This window comes from Carassius gibelio, chromosome A14 (genome assembly GCF_023724105.1).
Source record: "Carassius gibelio isolate Cgi1373 ecotype wild population from Czech Republic chromosome A14, carGib1.2-hapl.c, whole genome shotgun sequence".
In the NCBI taxonomy this organism is placed as follows: domain Eukaryota; kingdom Metazoa; phylum Chordata; class Actinopteri; order Cypriniformes; family Cyprinidae; genus Carassius; species Carassius gibelio.
In genome coordinates, this window is record NC_068384.1 from 5,373,753 (window position 1) to 5,395,379 (window position 21,627).

Below are 21,627 nucleotides of genomic sequence, written 5' to 3' on the forward strand. Positions count from 1 at the left end.
TAAAATCACTGCTTTCTGTTTGAATATATTTTCAAATGTAATTTATTCATGTAATGTGCAGCTGAATTTTCAGCATCATTACTCTAGTCTTCAGCGTCACATAATCATTCGAATATGCTGATTTACTATTGAAGAAACATTTCTGGTCATTAACAATGTTGAAAACGTTTGCTTAACTTTTTGGTGGAAACCATGATACATTTTTATAGGATTCTTTGATGAACAGAAAGTTTAAAGAACAGTTTTTAGTGTCACTTTCGATCAACTGAATGCATTTTAAACATTTCTTAAAAAAATTATTATTGAACACCAACTTTTGAATGCATTTTAATTTTTTAATGTTTTTTAGGTAAAATACCCATTTCATTTAATAAATACACAATCTGATGAGCAGTTAATTGTAAAAGTAATGCATTACAAAACTGCATTACTCCATAAAAAGCATTCATTGCATTGATTGGAAAGTAATGTTACTTTTTATCACCCGGGATGGGAATGCTTATTGTTTTTTAATAACAAAAAACACAATAGTTAATTTTTTACTTAACATAGAGACGGAAGAGATATCAGTTAATAAATGGGAAAAAAGTACTTGTGTTACTTATTTGTCAATTTAATTTACTTAATTTAAAAGTAGTGCGTTACTTTACTAGTTACTTGAAAAAGTAATCTGATTACATAACTTGTAATGCATTTCCATGCAGGAGTATGAAGTAGTTCTGAGTAGCTTTATTTTTACTGAATAGGTTCATTCTGCTCCTAAAGTCGCCTACCGTCTCTGGTTCTGCGGGATAATGTCCCTTTGTTCAAGGAGCTTGACTTGTAGAGGTAGCCGGAGTACAGGACGGGCTGCATGATCTCATCATAAACACAGGAATCTGAATCCAGAAAACTACGATAAGATACTTCACACCTCACTTTAGGATGACATATCCACCACAGTGTGTAATTGTATTGTAGTTGTAGTACAGAGAAACAAAGAGAGTTGCAAAAACATCAATACATTTTTTTTTTCATAATGTTCAAGATGTTGAATTTTAAAGGAACTGTGATTGAGTTTATTTTTCCCGTTTCCGACATGGTGCCTGTCAAATGAAATATTCCCCTTTAAGCAACATGTCTGTAGTGAAGTACTGGATCATACCTGCTGACTGTGTGTATGAGTAATGCGGGGATGCACGCTTATCGTTTCCGTTAGCGTCAGCGAGTCGCACGGCTTCGGCCTCCGCAAAAATCTGAGTGACTGTCTTCAGCAGGTTCTGCTCAGTCACAGCGGTGCACAGCGCCTGCAGGGTGACCACACACACACACAAACGTATACACACTTCAACAAATGCATCGCTAATTGCATATTTTGCCAAAGGACATTAAAAGCTTCTTCCAGAAGTCCTTCTATTCATTGCAGTCTTTTATTATCGCTCTTAATTATTTTCAATTCACGACACAGCCATCGGCTTATTCAGGGGTTCATAGGTAGCCTGGACACACAAATGATAGCCTTGGTAAAGTCCTGAGAATGAATAATACACACTAATCTTGGCTTGACCGCTGGCATAATACTTAGATGGCTCTAGCTATATTAAGACAGGATGTCCTCACTGGCCCAGCGCAGACTGATCTAAAAGTTTTCTTTTGAAGCAAAGCTGTTACTCCTGCGATAGTGCATTGCACTTCTCATTTGAGGAAGTATTCAGGGTATTTCAAAATTAAGTGTGTTGCAGAAGAGAAAAGGGAAATGCATTTATTGAGCAAAGGTGCTAAAAGTTATTTGGCTCTGAAGATAACTGAGAGCAATATTAACTCATCATTATCAAAGCGAAAGGATTATATACATCTTCACAAGGTTTCCACAAAGGTTTCAGTCAGTCATATTATTCAAGTTTTAGATTATTATTTTATTTATTTTAATTGTGCATTTACAAAATAATAATATTAGTAATAATAACAATATTAATAGTTATTATAATTAACTTATTTATTCTTTATTTTACCACCTATGTAATTGTGCATTTAAAACTAATAAAGTAATAATTAGTAGTATTAAATAATTGGGCATTATATATATATATATATATATATATATATATATATATACACACCAGATTATTATTATTTTACTTCCATAAATCTTCCAGGCCTGAAAACTCAATTTTAAAATTCCCTGATATTTTTTATTTTTATTTGTTTTACTGTGTGATTTAAAATGAAACACAACGCTTCTGAAGCATTTTTATTTTATTTACTACTGTATTTTGAAAACTATAAATAATCTTAAATACTTAATGAAAAATCTTAATGCCTGTTACACAAGTTATCACTGGTTTGCATGATCTGTCCCCTGTAGCTGTAAAAGGCTTATCTTTTACCTTAAGAAGTTCCTCTTGAGTGCTAAATCTGGGTTGAGGGTGGCGATATCTGCCTTCTCTGTATTTGTGTGTGATAAACTCTCTCCGCTGCTCTGGTGAGACATCACAGTCCAGCTCCTCAGTCACAGGAAGTCTGGCCGCCCAGAATTCATTGGCTCTATCATTGCCAAGCATTATGAAGAGCTAGAACACATAAACATAATGCCCCATTTGTAAAAGACCTTGTGGAAAAATCACAGGAATCCTGATAACTGGAATATAAGTTTGCAAAAAACAAAACAAAAAAAAACTCAGACCCCACGGCAACCCCTACCTGGACGATCTCATTGCTCCACACGCTGGTGTCTAGTTTCAGACTCTGCACTTTCGACACCATTGTGCCGAGACCTCGATGCTGGCCTGTAGGCAGACGGAACAAAAGAGGCACCACATCACTCTCCGCGCACCATTCATTCGGTTTGTCCCACTAAGACTTCCTGATACGGTGCCTCTGAGCCACTTTTATCTGTAGTGTACGGACCTCACATGAACTCTTAAATGAGCTTAGAAACTCTCAGCACCATCAGTATCAACCAAGACTCAACACTGCCATAAACCATGCAAGCTAGTGACTATTTGGAAAAGGGAAAACCAATTTCTGGTCTAATTCACAATTTATAATGCTGAACGTCATCGAGGTGATAAGTGACCGCCACACACCTGCACAGTTCTTGCAGATGACCACACACAGATTGATGGATGCCCAGTCCGGATTGATGGCTTTGCAGTCTGCACAGATCTTGTTGGACCTGTTGGACCAGATCTTCTCCGCCACCTCGTAATCAGATAGTGTTTCTGCTATAGACTCCTGCAGGGCCTCCATCCATTCCCTCTTCTCTCGCTCTGACTCTGCTGTGAAGCTGCATGGATGCACACAACCCTCTTAATGCCTATTAAATGTCTCTGGTCTGGCATGCTTTCTTTGTGGGAACAGACCTCTGTATGACTTCTCTACTTTCTTTAAGTGTGTAGTTAAATTTAGACTTTATTTCAATAACGTCTATGTGTGTGTGTTTGTTTGTGTGTACTATTTCTATACTGGTGGGGACTTAAAACCAGATAGAAAAGACAGTTCATACAGTATAAATCCATTACGCTTATGAAGAGTGCCCACAAGGATAGTAAACCAGACTGTGTGTGTGTGTGTGTGTGTGTATTACAAAATATACACTAGCATTCAAACGTTTAGGGTCTGTAAATGTTTTTTTCCCCAATAAATTTGTACTTTTATTCAGTGAGGACACATTAAATTGATAAAAAGTGATAGTTAAGACATTCATAATGTTACAAAAAATGACAATTCCAAATAAATCCTGTTCTTTTGAACGCTCTGTTCATCAAAGAGTGCTGATAAAACTGTATCAGGGATGCCTCAGAAATACTAAGCTGCACAGCTGTTTCCAACACTGACAACAATAAGAAATATTTCTTGAGCGGCAGTAATAGCCGCAGAAAATGTAGCTTAGTCATCACAGAAATTAATACAATCTTCAGAAATCAATCTTCAAATAAATAGGCATAAGAGATAAAAAAAAATCTCAACCTTATAAAAGGTAGCATATAAAAAAAAACCTTTAACCATAATTACAGTTTTTATTTTAAAATACAGAACTATATTAAATATTATGTATTATCTATTTTTAAATCTGCATATTTGTCTTTGTCTTTTATTTGAGAATTCAAGTCGTGTGATATGATGTATAATAGGACTTGTTTTTAAAGAAATTGCCTTATTGACCAATTCTTTTTTCTTGTTTTAAACCAAGGGCTATGAAAAATAAACTCAGCTCTAGATATATTTATAAATTGGAAATCATCAAATCACCGATTAAACAAAGTTTTAGCAGAGTTTGAAATGACTTAAAAGGGTACACTCGTACAAGCTACTTAACAGAAGCATAGCGTGACTTGAACGGTTTACCTGAAGGTTTTATAAGGTGTAATGAGATCAAAGCTCTTGCCCTTCCCATCACGAATCGTAGCACCTCTGGCCTCGATTACAGTAATTCCAAGTCCATTTTTAAAGCACTGCAGAACACATATCACAAAGAGCCAGCCTTTAACTAAGAATTAAACCTCCATGACGCATATCATTTAAGACTATTTTTGAATGAATTGCACATATGCTATTAGAAGTTTAAAAAACTCATCAAATGGCATCACACTGAGAGAAAAAAGTAAAAGTAAATCATTAGTACTAAATCTAGCGTAGTATGGCTATAACGTGATTAACTAATCACCTGCTCATTCTTGTACAACCAGATCTGCTCCATCATAATAGCTGTGTAGATCTTTGACTTGGTTCCTTTGAGCTCCAGGAAGCTGCTCTTTTGGCAGTGACTGCCAGGGCCAAAACGTGGGCGGCCGAAAACCAGCTGTTCTTTGACCCGCTCCTGCAACGTGCTGCACCATGTGCTCCTCTGAACTATGAAAAGAAATAAAGAGACATCTTAAGGTTTCGTTTGACCAAGTAAAAATTAAATAAGAAGGTAAAACACTTTTCAAAACATTATTTTGGAATATTGTGCCATAATAAATGCTTTAAGATTCCAGGAATCCAGGTTATGTCAATAATATATTATCTGCCATGAAAAATATATTTTTAATCATGGGTTTCAATTGCCAGGGAATGCATGAACTTTTAATTTAAATGCATTGTAAAGTCGCTTTTGAGCATCAAATGCATAAATGTAAATTTAGAAAAATGTCGTTATCTGCTAAAAATGCTGTGCTTACCATCATTATCAGCTCTGAAGACAAATGTCCTGTGACTTGTGACAACCTCAAATTTATTGTCTTTGGCTACGCGGACCATCTGTATGGCAGCTAAGGGGATCACACCTTTGGGATAAGCATCCTGAGGAAAAAACACCATTTGTGTTAGGAATAACAGTGTTTCAACTTACGTGACGTCTGCAGGAAAACGCAAGTGAATGTAGGAATGCTTTGGATTCTGAAGGTCTTCAGGAAGCCTGAAGTGCTTAAATGGGTTATATATCATCATATATCATGATGAATCGGTTGATTGTACTATGAAAACACCCTGCAGTGTAACTTTGGGAACACGAACATCCTGCCCAGCCCAAAAAGACTAACTTGCAAACCTTAAATGACTAAATAGTGTAACATAACATTTCCCAGACCAGCTGTGCTGAAAGGTTCAACACACACGTGAATTTGGTTGTCGATTAGCATCAACTATTGTTTGTGCAATATGCTTTTCATTCAGCCCAATGGATATTAATTTCACTCTTTGTATGAATAGACCATTCACCAGTGATTTGTCAAGATTTCTTGTATTGCATTTGGTGTGAAAGGGCCTTTACATGTCAACAGCATCTATTCAGCGTTGTTCACCTGTTTAACAGACTATTCAATGTTCACAATATGGCAGAGCTACAGATCTGCCCAAACACATGCAAAGATGGGATTTATGCCACAGCAATGGAAAGAGGGTGGGAAAACTGCACTAGCATTCAACGGTTTGGGGTCAATAACATTCTTTTTTAAAGAAATTAATATTCTTATTCAATAAAGATGCATTACATTGACGAAAAGTCACAGTTTCCACAAAAACATTAAATTCAGCTTTGCATCACAGGAATGCAACATACTTAAAAAAATATCTTCAAATAGAAAACAGTTATTTTAAAATGTAATAATATTTCACAGTATAACAGTTTTTCATTTATTTTTGATTCAATAAATGTAGCCCTGGTGAGCATAAGATAATTATTTCAAAAATCATACTGACCCCAATCTTTTCATATGATATGAAATGAGTGATAAATGCATGATATGACCCCTTCAATAATAAAACATCAGGATGTTTGTTCAGAATTGTTCACATGTAATCCTACCTTTTCACTACCAAAGTACATCAAGTTCTTCCCATCGAACTTCACATATCGTTTCTGGAACACATAGTTTCTATAACAGAGGAACAAAGATGACATCAGAGAAAAACAACTGCACTACAAAGGTCACATTTAATATAGTGCTGTCTGAAATTCTTCAAGGAGGAAATGAATCTAGACACTGGAAGACGTTAAGCAGAGGACGGGAACAAACAGCAGGAGAAGTAATGACAAACCGGCCGGAGAGGACAGACAGGGAGCAGAAACAGCCACTGAGGAGCATACAGAAGACGCAGAGATGAGATGAGAGCAGCAGCCCCGACGGGGCGTACCCTTGAGGAGAGAGCTTGTCCAGCCAGCCGCTGAGGATGGGTGCCGCCCGCTCGGACAGCGAGGTGAAGCTGGCGTAGGGGGAGATGTGGTCCTCATCCGTTTCAGTGGAGCCGAGGTTGTGAGGGAGAGAGAATGAGTGAGAGGCCGGGGACGGTTCACCCACAGTGCAGTATCCTGGAGAATCAAGACGCTTGAGCCACGAGTGATTGTGCTGCCTGTGGGGGGAGGAAGTTAAAAATATAAACTGTACAGTAATATTACTACACGAAACAAAAATCAGGTTTATGTTCCAGTAAAGATATGTAAAAATCCTGAAAACAAGCCAACAAGCAAACAACAAATAATACGAAGATGAAATGCATTTTTAACTAACTTTCTTAACATTTTTCTTAAGCCACTTTTTTTTTGTATTAAGAATAAAGGAAAATTTAGTGAGATTTACACTAAAAACAGCAAAACTGTCAGCAATAAAAAAAAAAGTTATTGTAATAATATATCATATAATATAATTATAGTCAAATGAACAGTTCAAGAAATGTTTCCTGAATTTTTTTTTTTTTTTTTTTTTTTTTTGAGAAATTAACCATTCAAGCATTTTCTAAATTATTATTATTATTATTAGTGTAGAATTTCAATTAATCTCAAGTATAAATGGAAAGCTAAAGATTGCAGTGGTTTTCTTCTGAAGTAAACAATAGTGGTGTGTGAGAAGAATACAAACATTTCAAAATGCAAATGAGTTCACACTTGAAATAAACATCAGAAACTGCTTCTACATCACTTCTTGCGTAAGCTTCAGGATGCACTTGCATCATGCTTCTGTAGGGGAAGGGGAAGGGGAAGTCATGGCCTAGTGTTCAGAGACTTTGACTCCTAACCCTAGGGTGGTGGGTTCGAGTCTCGGGCCGGCAATAACATGACTTAGGTGTACTTGAGCAAGGCACTGAACCTCCAACTGCCCCCTTAGTGCCGCAGCATAAATGATGCCCACTGCTCCGGGTGTGTGTTCACAGTGTGTGTGTCTGTTCACTGCTGTGTGTGTGTCTGCACTTTGGATGGGTTAAATGCAGAGCACGAATTCTGAGTATGGGTCACCATACTTGGCTGTATGTCACTTTCACTTCACTTTCACTTCACAACGTGCGGCTGTGCACGCTTCACCAAGCTATAGTGAACCTGTGTCTGACAACTGGTCGGAAGCAAGGGTTTATCATTTCAGACTTTAAAATGTTAGTGTAATCCATAGACTGGGGTTGTATGGATAACTATCATGTGGAATTAGAGATGTCTGCTTTGAGGGTATCATCCACTTGCATTATATCTCTGCCAATCCAGAGATGGAGTGTTTTTCTATAGGGTGACCATACTGTAAATGCTTTTTTTTTTTTTTTTTACATTGGATTTGGCTTTTTTTTCTATTTTCATACTTGCTGAAGGTAATGACTGAAAAGCAGTTTTGGCAAAAACATACAGGACATAATCAACCAATTGTGGCATAAATAGCATCTGCTCTCTGTAGCTCTCACAGGACGTTGATGTCAAACACAGATCGGTCTGCGCAGCGCTGCTTCAAGTCAAAAGCAAGTATGAAAACAGGAAAGCAAAGCCAAAACCTGGATATTTTAGACAATATATTGATGTATCTGGGGAAAAGAGCATGTATGGTCACCCTATTTTCTAAAAATCTTCGTTTGTGTTCATCTGAGGATAGAAAGTCATTCACATCTGGGATGGCGTGAGGGTGAGTGAATTTTTATTTTAGGGTATATATCCATCTTACATTGGAGGATCTAGACTTACACATTCATTGACAGACACTACAGAGGCTGGAAGACACAAAAGCTCATCCAAGTAAACACACTGACTCTTTATCCCATTGTTTTAGGTGCCACTATGTGATTAACAGCTGGATTTAACACTGTGGGCACGACAAACATTCGGCTGTCTTTTGTTAAAGAACTCTAATGGTAATACTTGGACTTACCCATGTTCTCTTTGTTTATCTTCATTATTTGTAGTCTTTTCCTCACTTTTGGTCCTCTCAACCTAAACACATTCAACCATAAATAAACTGCAACTATTGGAAAACTCTTGGAGTAAGTGAGACAAAACTTTATTTTAGAGAGAATTTTTACTTTAAGTATCTTACCTGTGAATCTTGATATTGTCGCCTGCTGTGGAAAACAGTTTCACAGTACGGGTTGATCATTTCATCTTCTTCCTCAGTAGATACTATGCCAGTTAAACAGAAAATTGCAGCATAACATAAATTTGTAAGATAAAATGTAAATATTAAGTGCTAAAAATTTTAGAAATGACAGCATAGAGTGTAAAGCTCACTTAAGCCAAATTGTCCCACCCAGCATAGTGCTCAAAGCATAACATAAAAAGGCAAATATGCACAAGTGAGACAGTATATTCATGATGGATAGCAAGTTTTTGGTGCATTTCACTATTGTTCAAAACTTGTTTGTGAAATAAGGCCCAATCCCACTTCTACCCCTTAGCCCTTCCCCTTCGGTGTCTAGATTTTCTTTTGGTTGGAGGGGAAGGGGGAAGGGGGAAGGGGAAGGGCCAGACAGCCCTTCAAACGAAGATTTTTCGGGACCACACTTCAAACGAAGGGGTATGAATTATCTCAGCAACATGGCTGCTACAGCGAACAAAAAAACACATAAATGAAAGTTTTTTTGGCATAAATAAAGATTTTAACAAAAAGTAAGCATTTATTTTACGTTACATTCAATTGTGAGTTCATATTAACGTTCATATTCATAATCATATTCATGTTACTCAAAGAAATGTTTGCAAAAAATCGCTAATATTTGCTAACGTCATATCATTACAGACTGCATAATAGTGCCACGTCATACGTCTGACCAGGGCGATCACTCCCCCAATAATTAGAAATCACTAAACCATTTTCTCAAAAATTGCCTATTCGAGAGAGAGAGAGAGAAATGGAGGTTCCGTGTATTGCGTCTGTTCATTTATCTTTTTAGAGTGAGTTTACTTAAAAACAGCGATTGTATCCTCTCGTCGCTGGAAAATATAATGTAGCGATTCAGTATTTAAACTGTATTTAATAAAAATCGTGGGGCAGTGTTGACAAGTTTATTTTCTCCTGGATGTGTGAGCTGCGCGATTTCCGATATGTGTGTGTGTGTCAGTAAGCGGCTCATTAATACAGGACGATAATTAAAGGCTCTAATGCACACCAGTATATGTGTGTATTGTAAGAGCTAGACGACGAATGCTGATGACGTGTGATGTCATGGTAGTGGTGTCCCAATCCTTAGGGGAATATCTTCTCCCCTACCCCTTGACACTCTGTTTTAAGGGACATAGGGAAGGGCTAGGCGGAGGGGTAGGGGAAGGGGGATAAAATAGAATTGGGATTGGGCCTAAGGGCCCTATTTTAACGATCTGAAACGCAAGTGTCAAAGCGCGAAGCGCAAGTAAGTTTGTGGGCGGGTCTCGGCGCTGTTGCTATTTTCCCGGCGGGATAAATGGCTCTTGCGCCCGGCGCAAATCTAAAGTGGGTTGGTCTGAAGTAGCTTCATTATTCATAGGTGTGGTTTGGGCGTAACGTGAAATAAACCAATCAGAACTTCATCCAACATTCCCTTTAAAAGCAGGTGCGCAAGTTCCATTATGTAGCTATTGCTATTATTATGGCGTTTTTACCAGGCGCACGCCAGGAGCGGTTCACAGCCGAGGAGACTGATGTTCTTGTAAGAGCAGTGAAAGACAGAGAAGTTGTGTTGTATGGGGATGGGAGAAACCCACCCAAAATAGCGTCGGTTAAACAGGCGTGGGAGGAAATAGCCACAATTTGTCAGATGTCCTTATATACACATGTCTTGCCACTATTTGGCCAACAGGTCTGATCCTTAATTAGCCTATTAAAATTAGCCTGAATAATTTGTAAGCTAGATTTATGCCTATTTTTTCACATCTTCGTGGCACACCACAATGATTTCCGTCATCTCACGTGTTAATATTTTTTAGTGTAACAATTTATGATTTGCAACTGTTGCATCTGTGTAGATTACATGAGCAAAGTGTATGCGCGTTGTGCACGCTATACATTATGGTCAAGCATGCGCCCTTAAAATAGCAGAATGAACAACGCGCAACGCGCCACTGACTTTAGACTAGGTTTTTTCTGGTCAGTGGCGCAATTGTTTAATGGAACAGCAAAATAGCACCAGGGATTGTTTGCGCCGGAACACGCCTCCTTTTTTGCGCTGAACCGCCCAGGGAGCGCAAGTTCATTCACTAGTTTAGCGACGTGCTTCTGTGGAGGGAAAAGCGCGCTTTGCGCAGGTGCAAAATAGGAATGACACATGCGTCGGTGTACAAAGTCAATTGCGCTGGGTGCAAGATAGGGCCCTAAGTCTCTTTTGCTGAACAATGCTGCATTTATAGAAAGTGCAGTAAAATAAATAGTTCTGTTAAATATTATTACAATTTAAAATAACTAGTTCTATTTGAATTTATTGTTAAAAGGCATTTGACGCAAAGCTGAATTTTCAGCATCAATAATCTTCAACAATCATTCTAATATGCTGATTTCTTATCATTATCAATGTTAAAAACAGGAAATTGTGAAGTTTCCTTGACAAATAGAAATCTCAAAAGCACAGCTTTTATTTGTAACATGACAAATGTCTTTTTGATCAATTTAATGCATCCTTGTGGAATAAAAATATTAATTTCTTTCAAAAAATAAATTGTCCTGACCCCATACATTAAAGCACTAGAGAATACAGAATATAAACCCATTCCCATTATATTGCACAGTTTCCTTGCAGAGAATATTTTACATTATTCATTCAATGTAAAAAAATAAAGTTATAAATATTAGGAGGCGTATTAGGGTGAGTAAATAATATCATTTTCCACAACAAAGTTTAAGATAAGTGGTGGTTATAAACTTACCAGATGTTCTTTTAGGTGATTCAGTTGAGTTGGACTTTTCTAAAGTGCTATAGGAGGAGAAACTTTAGTTAGTTGTATGGGGATAAACAAAAAACTTTGCCATAGTCGAAGAACCACAATGCAGCAGAATGACAAGAGTTTACCTGTGATTATCAGTGGATGGGCTGACCTTCTGGCGTGGAGGGGGGACAGGTACAGAGCGACTCCAAAACACATGTGGAGTGTCTGGTAAAGTGCCACAGTAGATTTCATTAGAGACCATCTCTAGCCCTGAGCAGGGTGGACTTGGAGGTGAACCGGGTGGGTTAGTGAAGGGAGAGCACTGATAACTCGAGGGGGACTCAGGAGGGGTGCAGAGGGGTGGGGTGCTCAGACGCTCCTGCTGTGACATACTCCTGCATGTGGATGGGGGAATTCCTCGATTTAACCTAGGGGGCACTGGGGGTAACGGATAACTATTCCTCAAACCTGGTTCACAATGGTCCTTTTTTGATTCAGTAGATATCTCAACAGTGTCTGTACTGGAACCCTCTGAAACTTTTAAAAGTGAATCCTGAGATGATTTCTGATGAAGTTGTGCATCATGTTGCATTGGTAAAGAAGTTTCCTCTGCTCTCAGTCTGTGGAAGACAGTTCTTGGTTTTGGTACCGGCTTTACAACACTGTTGCTACGCTCTGAGAGCGAGCGCTTCACTTGTGAACAAAGATTCGGGGCCGAGCTGTTACGTAAGGCTTCTAAGGAACTGCCAGGACTTTTTGAAGGAGAATGAGGCTGAGCTTTGACAGGGGTCACTTCCTGAATAGCAGAGTCTGAATTACAGCGATCTAGCGAGGGCTGTTGACAGATCAGCTGAATGTGCTCGACTAGTTTGAGGATACGCTTCCTGTGGCCGGTGGCAGTGACTCCCACCCTGTTCAGAGCCACATTGTCCACATGGCAGAAGTCTCGGGCGAGGAGAAAGCCTGCCTGACGGAAATGGTCCAGATACCTCTCGAGGTGGACGGAAGCCAACAGGTCCTCTGCATCTGAGCATGGACCGATTGTTGCCATAGTGTGCATGGGTGCTCATTCGGCTGCATGCAAAACAGCAGCAGTTCCAGCCAAGAGTAAAAGACGACACCAGTCATTCATCTGAGAAAACAACAAAGAAAATAGGTTTCATTGCAATAAAGAGACATCTATACCACAAAAATGAAAATTCTGTCATCATTTGCATCAAATAGTTGACAGTAGTCATTGATTTCCATTGTATTTTTTTTTTTTTGATATTACGGAGGTCAATGGCTACAGTCAACTGTTTGGTTACCAATATTATTCATTATTCTTCAACAACAGAAGAAAGAAACTCATATAGTTTTGGAAAAACTGTGAGTAAATAATCAAAGAATTTCCATTTTTTGTGTGAACTATTCCTTTAATCCACCAATAATTCAATCTGCCCTCAGTGCAGTAAATAAATAATAATATGTAAATACACTACATTATACAAACAGACTAATGGAAGTTTGTAAAAAAAAAAACACAGTTAGTAACAATGAACACTGAAATTGCTTTAATACACATAGTTAATATGTGAACTTGCATAACTCCAACTGTCTTGCATAAATATATTGCATATAATAAATGTCCATGATACTCGTTTAAAATGTTGTACATTTAAAGGCACGCTATATCATAACATATGAGAGTGTAAAGAAGTTAATGATTCCTTGATGTTAACATTTCACTTTTACTTTTTTAGTTCATTTATCAGGAGATTATTTTTAAAAAGTAGAAAATGTATATTTCTAAACGTACATCCTGCAAGTAAAACAGCTTATCACTTTAAAATGAAAATGCATTTATGCACCAATTATATGACTTTGCCTGAAAGAAATGGTTACAAATATGTCAATGGAAAAGAAAACTTATATTTTAAGTGACATGTAAGATATTTGATGGTATTTAGGGTGGTGATGGTAACATTTTTTTTTTATTTATTATTATTTACTTTGTGTTCATCACATTGGTTGTGTCTTGTGTTGTTGGATGTTCCCTGTGTTGTACAATTAGCAATTTAATAAAATAAAAAAAACACAACAACAATAATAAAAACGACAAACTATTTTATTCATAATGCATTTAATATTAATAATAATAATTGTATTTATTTATTTAGCTATTATACTAGAATTGTGCCTAAATGCAAAGACAAATCTTAAAAAAAATGGTATTGTCCACTTCTAAATTTGACAAACAAAAGACATGGCTGATAGTTGCAGGGAGGTTAATGGTCATTTATGACAGAGAGCATTTTCCAACTGAGACTGAATCACCCAGACATTTGCAGATGACGGCATGACCCCATTTATGACACTTAAAACCACCGAATTGGAACAAAACAGTCACTGACCGAACAAAAAAACAAATCTTTGTTCTTTTTGAAAAAGAGCATTCAGAGTGGACACAAATGGGAATATTACAATATCACAAAGCATCATAAGCTGTGAACATGCAAGGAATGATAATACGGCCATATTTCTTCAAACTAGTTTTAGTACCCTACGTTCGTTGAAGGAAAGCTGTTGAAAACATGAGAGAACTAGCCGAGAAAAAAAGACTCCGCTAGGGTGGGCCTGGGAGAAAATCCACATGGGTGGGGATGGCATGACTTTGGGAGCGACCCAGTGTGAACGCTTTCTATAAACAAACATTCCTGACACTTTCCTGACTGCCTGTCCAAAAGACTGACAGAACTTGTGAACCGTGGACTAAGAGGAATCTCAAGGCTACGAGCGGCATACGGCCAAACCCAGGAACAGAGCTGGTAGTTTTCATGACCTCCAGGAGGGGCGGAGCCTGACGGGTGCGAGTGATGATTGGATAAACGCTCATCTCAGGGTGTACATCTCAAACCCACAAAAGATAAACAGTGTTCTCTCTCAAGGACATCTCAAATTGGAGGTAATTATGAGCACACTTTCTATTTGCGGCAGACATCACAATTGCTCCACAGCAATCATGAATCACAACAAAAAGTCAGAAATGTGTTATAAAGCTATGATGATGTCAACAGGGTCTGTTGCACTCCACAACACTCGGTCTGAGTAGAAAAGCAGACGCTGGAAGGCCGTTAAAAAAGGGCTGATGAGTCATATCCTTTGTCTGGACTCTGGATGCTAACCTTTGGTTTGACCACTCTGTTTCACTGGATCCCACGGTGAGGGGGAGGCAGGAAGCTTGTGAGGCGGACTGATAAAATGTGACCTGAGGAAAGGAGAGAAACGGGTCCGGGTGTTGTCTTTTTCCCCCAGCAGCAATGCAAAAAAAAGCTCCCTTCACCGTCAAAGAATTCACCCTGAAGCCCTTAATTTACAGACTCAATTCAGATTTGTTCTGTAGATAATTGCAGTCTCGAGTATTGTGCCTGTTTTTGCTTCTTGTAAATGTTTACATTTTGAATCAAAGGGGTCATATGATGCTTTTTTAAAGATCGTTATTTTGTGTATTTGGCCAACTGACCCAGTGCATTGTGATTGGCCGAACACTGCAAGCACTCGTCGGAAATTTAACTGTTGTAAGTAACGTTAATCTTAAAGATTCCTAAATGCATCTACTTCCAGAAAGGCCAAATAAATCCTAGATACACACTGGATCTCTCTGACATGTCTGCTTCAACACTAACTGAGGTTACTGAAACCACACCTTATTCCTTTGCGTGAACATTTGGGTGGCATTACGCAAATATTTCCACATAGTGACATAAACATGTGGGGGCGTGGCAGAGTCTTAACTTTGATAAAGAATGTCTCTTTGGATTTGAGACTTTAATCTTTGCAACTTTACAGATCTTCTTCATGCACCAAGAGCTTGTAACTTCACTGGTAGTGAAGATGTCATGGTAATATTTGCTGACTGTATTGCAACTAGTCTTCTCTCCTACATCTGTTTGCACAGTAATGACAAAATGCAGTAAATGACAAAATGACTCTGAATCAGCATTTACACTACAGCTGAAAATGTGTTCTTTGAAAGAAATGAACACTTTTATTCAGGAAAGGGTGTTGTCGTGGCAATTTCAGTGAGACAAAAGGCAGGAAATATTATATATTTATGCCTTCATCAAATGTGGATGCTTTGATCTCATCCAATCATGATGCATATTCAACATATATGTCCATTTAAGATACCTAACTATGTCCTCCAGATGCATTTCTAAGAATTGAATGCAAATCATTTTCTAAGTATCTAGGACATTAAGAAACTAAAATGTAATTTCTGTCTCTAACACTTGTCTTGCACACACACACACACACACACACATACATTTCCTGTTATCTCTCAGTTCATTGAAAACTCAAGCATACTGAAGCAAACTGAGATATCCTAAAGAACACTCTTTAGTACACTGAAGCAATAAAACAGAAAAACATTTCCTCCAAAGATGTATTAAACTGATCGAAGGCTGCAGTAAAGACACTTATGATGTTACAAAATATTCTATTTCAAATAAATGCTGTACTTCTGAACTTTCTATTCATTTATGGCTTTCTCTTCATCTAACTGTGGATCTGCCTTTCTAAACTGACTGTATGATTTCTCACTTTTCTCACATTACTGCATTTACATTTGATCAGGTTGACATGCAGACTCCCAGAGTTTGTTTCAGTTTGCCACCACATGCACCACAGTTATAATTTTGTGGCTAATTCAGCAACTATTTTGCAAAGAAAATGGAAGCCAAGAAAGGTCAAAACCACAATTTCTACATTTTACAGCACACAGTGCATTAGTCAACTGATTTACTACTCAACAACAGACAGCACAGTAAACCTCCATCTGTTTATTATCTTTATTGATATTAATATTATAGCCTTTATTCAGGGTTAAGAATTTGCACCAACTAACAAGCCTAAATATTCAACTTAACCTGCACAGTGTGTTATTACCAATTACCAATACCTCAAACCATGCAAACAATAGATGAATTGGAATGATATACTACAGACGGGGTTGTGTTTGTCTAATGAGCGCATTCCCTCTAGGGATCCCCCCAGGGGAAGGGACACTTGCAGATAAGGTCTCAGGCAGGTCTGTTCTCGCAGATGAAGGTCTAGACAAGGTAAAGATGGTGGCTGGAACCAGCAGGACACTTAAAAAAAGCAGCATCTTCAAATCATCCTCCACATCTTCAATCACAGATCAAGATGCTGACCATCTCAAACAACAATCAGCATGTATTTTGCTGGGAAAACTGTGCCCTGCTCTGCTCTGTCTGCTCCGCCCCGACTATATTTATCTTGATGGCCGATCTGGGTTTTCTCCGAACTGAATACACAGGATACAGCTGTCCCTCAAACAAAACCCTCCTCCTCTCCCGCGCTAGAGGAAAAGAGATACGGTGCAAGATACACAGATGAACTGCAGATCTGAAAACCACAAAGAGGGTTGACACATTGATAATGTTGCATAAAATCAAACTGATTTGAATGAGGTGGCACACATAAAACCTCAAAAAAGCACGTTCACACAGTCTATAAGCTGTGCCCTTTTCAAGCTCCTCTGATTTTTTTAAACTGCCATAAAACAATTCAATTTCTAAAATAACTAAATGTAAATGCAACTAACAGAATAAGTCTTTCATGGTCAATCACATTGAGTTTACACAATAAAAGAGCCACTCATTTTAAAGAGCCAACTGGCTGTGTCTTCACACACATTTCCTGTACCTTTCACAACCGGATTACCAAACGAAGCCAATGGTGATGCATGTTTATTAGCAATGAAGTTAGTAAACAAGACTTGCGTTAATATGAACTCATAACGTCATACTAACCAAGCACTCTGTAGTTATAGAAAACGACGTGCATATTACCACACATTTTTCATTTGCAGTACAACTGTTTCCTTTGCATGCAATTCACAGTTTTGTTTAAAATGTAAAAATGAAAAGCAGTTAAACCAGGACACACATACACTTTTTCAGCGCTTAGAGTGTCCTTCCTGTGATACTTCCTTTTTAAAGGGACACTCACCCAAAAATGTTAATTCTATCTTCACTTACTCACCCTCGTGTCATTTCTAACCAATGAGGCTTTTGTTCATCTTTGGAAAATATTTGTAATATTCTTCCATCATTTTTGTATTTAAAGTCAAGACAGCCTAAATTTTCATGCTTCTAAAAAAGTACAAAAAGACATTGTAAGAGTAAGCCGATATGAATCAATCCAAGTCTTCTGAAGAGAAAGGATCACTTTATGAACATTAAATTTAAGCATTTATAGACACAGATCAATGCAAATAAAAAGAGCATATCAAACATGCAATAAATATCATTATTATTATTATCAGAAGACTTCAATCAAACCGTTCCATTCATATAGGATTACTTTTGTGATGTTTTTTCTATCAAAGTTTTGGTTTGCATGGCTTTTCAATGGGCAGAAATCTTTCAAGTTCCTTCTAAAAACACCCTAATTTGTGTTTTAAAAATGAACAAATGTCTTGGTTTGGAATGACACAATGATAGTTGATGACAGAAGATTCATTTTTGGGTGAACTAACACTTGAAGCTCACATAATCTGGTATTTTCGCAACCTTTTTTGTCAGGTCTCCCAAATATCAAGTAACTCGAGCAAAACATGTTTTGAATTTTCAATTACTTACGTTGTTCATGCTTGCTTATTTACATTTTTTTATATTGGATAGTCCATTAGTCAACTGTGATAGAAATCATGCTTTGAGACCTTTTTGGCAACAACCTAAAAAGCTGTCAATTCCTGCTATAATTCATGTGAAAAACAACACTATCTCAAACCGTAATGGAATGAAATGAACTATAGTTCCCCAGAACTTAATGGGAAGGAAAACACTTCTGTAACAGAATGATCCCCAAGTGATTTTGCATTGCTATCTGAACAGTAATCTGTATCAGCAGGAAAATTACTTGTTAGCAGGAAAATAGCTTGCAAGAAATGATGTTTCATACTCTCAAGAGATTCAAACAGCACAACTTGGAAGGTTCTGTACTTCTAGGCAGTACATGCAACAGGAAGTGAAGACATTAGCAGAGCATTCAATAAATTGCACAGGCACAGACTTAGTGTACACATAAATTAAATCAAGCCTTGGCTAATGTAATTCAGTCTCATGGGAGGACAGTGAGAACGCAGTTTAAATGAGTAACTTTATTTACATTTTTTTTATTTCTTTGTTTGTTGTTATTTTTTCATTGATTATTTCTACCTTTTATTTATTAATAGAAAAGCATGCTTCATGACCTATTGATCGCACTGCTCTGTGGTTTGTGATGGAGCCAAAGGAGAAAAACATCTCTAAACATCTTTCCCTCTCATATCCTACTCAAACATCCCTGGGCAACCAGAACGAACAATTAGTGGAAGCTGACGAGTCAAAAGCAATTTGTAAAACGCAGGAATCAAGGAGGCTTCTGGGATGCAGTGTGCTGGGGGCGGGGGGTTGGGGGGTGTATAAATAACAGTGAAGCACTATTGTGTGACACAATACATCATTGTTCACAACTGGTGGCGGCCGCGTAGCTGAGATGACAGAACACACTTGTGTATTAATATGCTGGATGCTTTCTCAAACACATATTGAGATCTCAGAGCTGGATTGAAAACACACTGCTGCAAGATAACCTACGCTTTCACATTTAATCTGATCACTTAATGCCAAAAAAAAAAAAACCGGCTAATAAAAGAGAGAGAATTGAAACTAAAGCACAAATATTGAAGCAGCCAATGCATGCACACATAAAAACACATGAGAACATAAATTTCAACAAAAACTTTCCTGCATTGCAGTATATTTGATATGGGTAATTAGGCCTGTCACGATAACAACTTTTTGTTGTGCGATAAATTGCTCCAGAAATAATTGCGATCAGGGATATTATTGACACTTTAAAGACCATTTTATGCCCATGAATATATAATCATAATGTAACAGCATAATAATGCAAGAAGGCCTTCACACTTCCAAATGACAACAAGCTTTTAATTTGCAAGAATATTTAGATCGTGGAAATTAAGTATCAAAATACTAGATACCTTAAAAAACTTCAACAAATAGTAAAGAAACACTTTCTAACAAAAAGTGCAAAGTAAAGTCCAAAAAAAGAAAAATGCACAAAGAACTCCTATGGAGATTTTTCTATCTGCAGATACTTCTCCAAATTGAGGCTGCACACAATTGCTAAAAAACACAATCACTACTTAGCAGTCCGTATGCACTAAGGCACAGAACCCTAAACAAGATCATATCTGCAGATAAAACTTTTTTTTTTTTTTTACATTTGAACTAGCACCTCATGACTACATGTTATTTACGAGAAGCTGCAAAAGACACAGGCACAAAATAAATGTAAAAAACATGGTTACATTGATTTTTAAGTGAATATAATGGGCAATATATTGTGTCAACAAAAATTATTGAGGTCATGAACATAAATTGCGCGAAAAGTCGATACATTGACTATTGCGACAGGCCTATTGGTAATATTATTTAGTTTTGCTTGCTCTACTTGTATATTATATTATATTATGTTATATTATATTTTATTCTATTTTAATTACATTCATTAAAGAATCCTGAAATGTATGACCGTTTCCACATAAATATTAAGAAGCGCAACTTTTTTTAACATTGACAATAATAATAAGCATATTAAAATCATAGAAAGATCTCTATAGGATCATGGGACACTGAGGACTGAGTTATGAAGACAAAAAAAAACAGCTTTGCCCTTACAATAATAATTTATATTTTGAAATATATTAAAAATAGGAAACCATTTGCTTTTAAATTTCATAATATTAGTGTTTTTTATTGTATTTTTTTAATCAAATAAATGCATTTTTTTTATTTTAATTAAAAAAAATTAACAACCCCAAACTTTTGAATGTTATGTAATATTATATTATATTATATTATATTATATTATATTATATTATGTAGCAAGAGTGTTTCTGTTATAAACCGATAAAATAAAATTAAACTGTACAGGATATGAGCAGAGCTTCAGAATCAGAATAAATAGATTAACTAAATGTCTGCAATATTTCAAGAATAACTGTACAAAAATAAAAACACGGGATTAGATTGTAAACTCAGAATTAAAAACCACATCCAGAACCCTTACACACGCATCTTTCCAAAGATCGAATCCCTGCCAGATCTGAAAATATGTCCCATCCTCCCAAGTGTCGTGAAGAGCAGCGAGGGAAATACAGGTCAGATTATGCAACAAGAGATTTATCACAATTAATACACTCGCCCGTGTTGTGAGAACTTAAGCTGCATTTAGGAATCTGCTCAGTTAGACATATGGCATACACACGGGTCTAAGAAAAATTTTAAAAGTACATGCTTTTATACTTTAAAAGTAATGATTTCTACAAATTGTTGAGCCTCTGCCTATCAGGCTAAACTTGCTGAAAGAAAAGGCCTCCAAAATGGTATGTTATTCTTGCAAATTCCCCAGTGACTCCCACAGTTGTTGTGTCTGTAAGGAACTGGCAAATTATCTCTGAGTCAGTTCAAACTAAACTGTAAATCCTGTGGATATGGGATTCCTCAGTGAGTAACACATGACAGAGCAGATCTTACATGTTACAGATTCAGTGCACTGCTGCTGATCCTGACTGAGACTCAATGGAATTCTTCTGAACAGTCAACACTCTGCTGGGTAATAGTTCAACTCACGACCTTAACTAAAAAGTAAGCTTTACCTGACAGCGCTTCAACCTTTTTCACAAGGTCTGGGACAATTTCAGACCATTAATAAAAACGAGCTATAATAATAACCGATGGAGCATTAAACTTTATACACTTTACAAACTAAACAGCCTTCGGATATATAATACAACTGCACACTACTGATTCAACCGCATGTTAGATGTCATCAAATGTCAGTTTGAATGTAAAAACCGCATCTTACCGTAATTGATTCGCGTCACACATTCCAGTTTTAAACTGCAGTAATGTGAGATGAGTGTTGAGCTGCTGATGGCTGTGTTTGTTGTGCCGGAGGTTTCTCTGCTGCGGAGCACTGAATGACCTCTTAAAGGGACAGAGACGAGTGTC

At 37.2% G+C, this 21,627-nt stretch overlaps 1 protein-coding gene across 2 annotated transcripts in view; it reads right to left on the reverse strand.

Moving 5' to 3' along the window:
* Positions 1-21,627, reverse strand: part of LOC128027318 (arf-GAP with Rho-GAP domain, ANK repeat and PH domain-containing protein 3) — a 32,451-nt gene extending 10,824 nt beyond the window's left edge. Inside the window, exons 1-15 of one of the 2 annotated variants that reach the window (XM_052614845.1) lie at positions 21,482-21,627; positions 11,683-12,671; positions 11,540-11,586; positions 8,745-8,827; positions 8,580-8,641; positions 6,595-6,810; positions 6,266-6,335; positions 5,142-5,262; positions 4,646-4,830; positions 4,327-4,433; positions 3,066-3,265; positions 2,680-2,765; positions 2,367-2,549; positions 1,145-1,286; positions 774-878 (exon numbers count right to left, since the gene is read on the reverse strand). In XM_052614845.1, coding sequence (XP_052470805.1) covers positions 774-878; positions 1,145-1,286; positions 2,367-2,549; positions 2,680-2,765; positions 3,066-3,265; positions 4,327-4,433; positions 4,646-4,830; positions 5,142-5,262; positions 6,266-6,335; positions 6,595-6,810; positions 8,580-8,641; positions 8,745-8,827; positions 11,540-11,586; positions 11,683-12,599 — 2,524 coding nt within the window. In that variant the 5' untranslated portion in view covers positions 12,600-12,671; positions 21,482-21,627. The remainder of the gene's footprint in view (positions 1-773; positions 879-1,144; positions 1,287-2,366; positions 2,550-2,679; positions 2,766-3,065; positions 3,266-4,326; positions 4,434-4,645; positions 4,831-5,141; positions 5,263-6,265; positions 6,336-6,594; positions 6,811-8,579; positions 8,642-8,744; positions 8,828-11,539; positions 11,587-11,682; positions 12,672-21,481) is intronic. The other variant, XM_052614844.1, reaches the window with a different exon arrangement.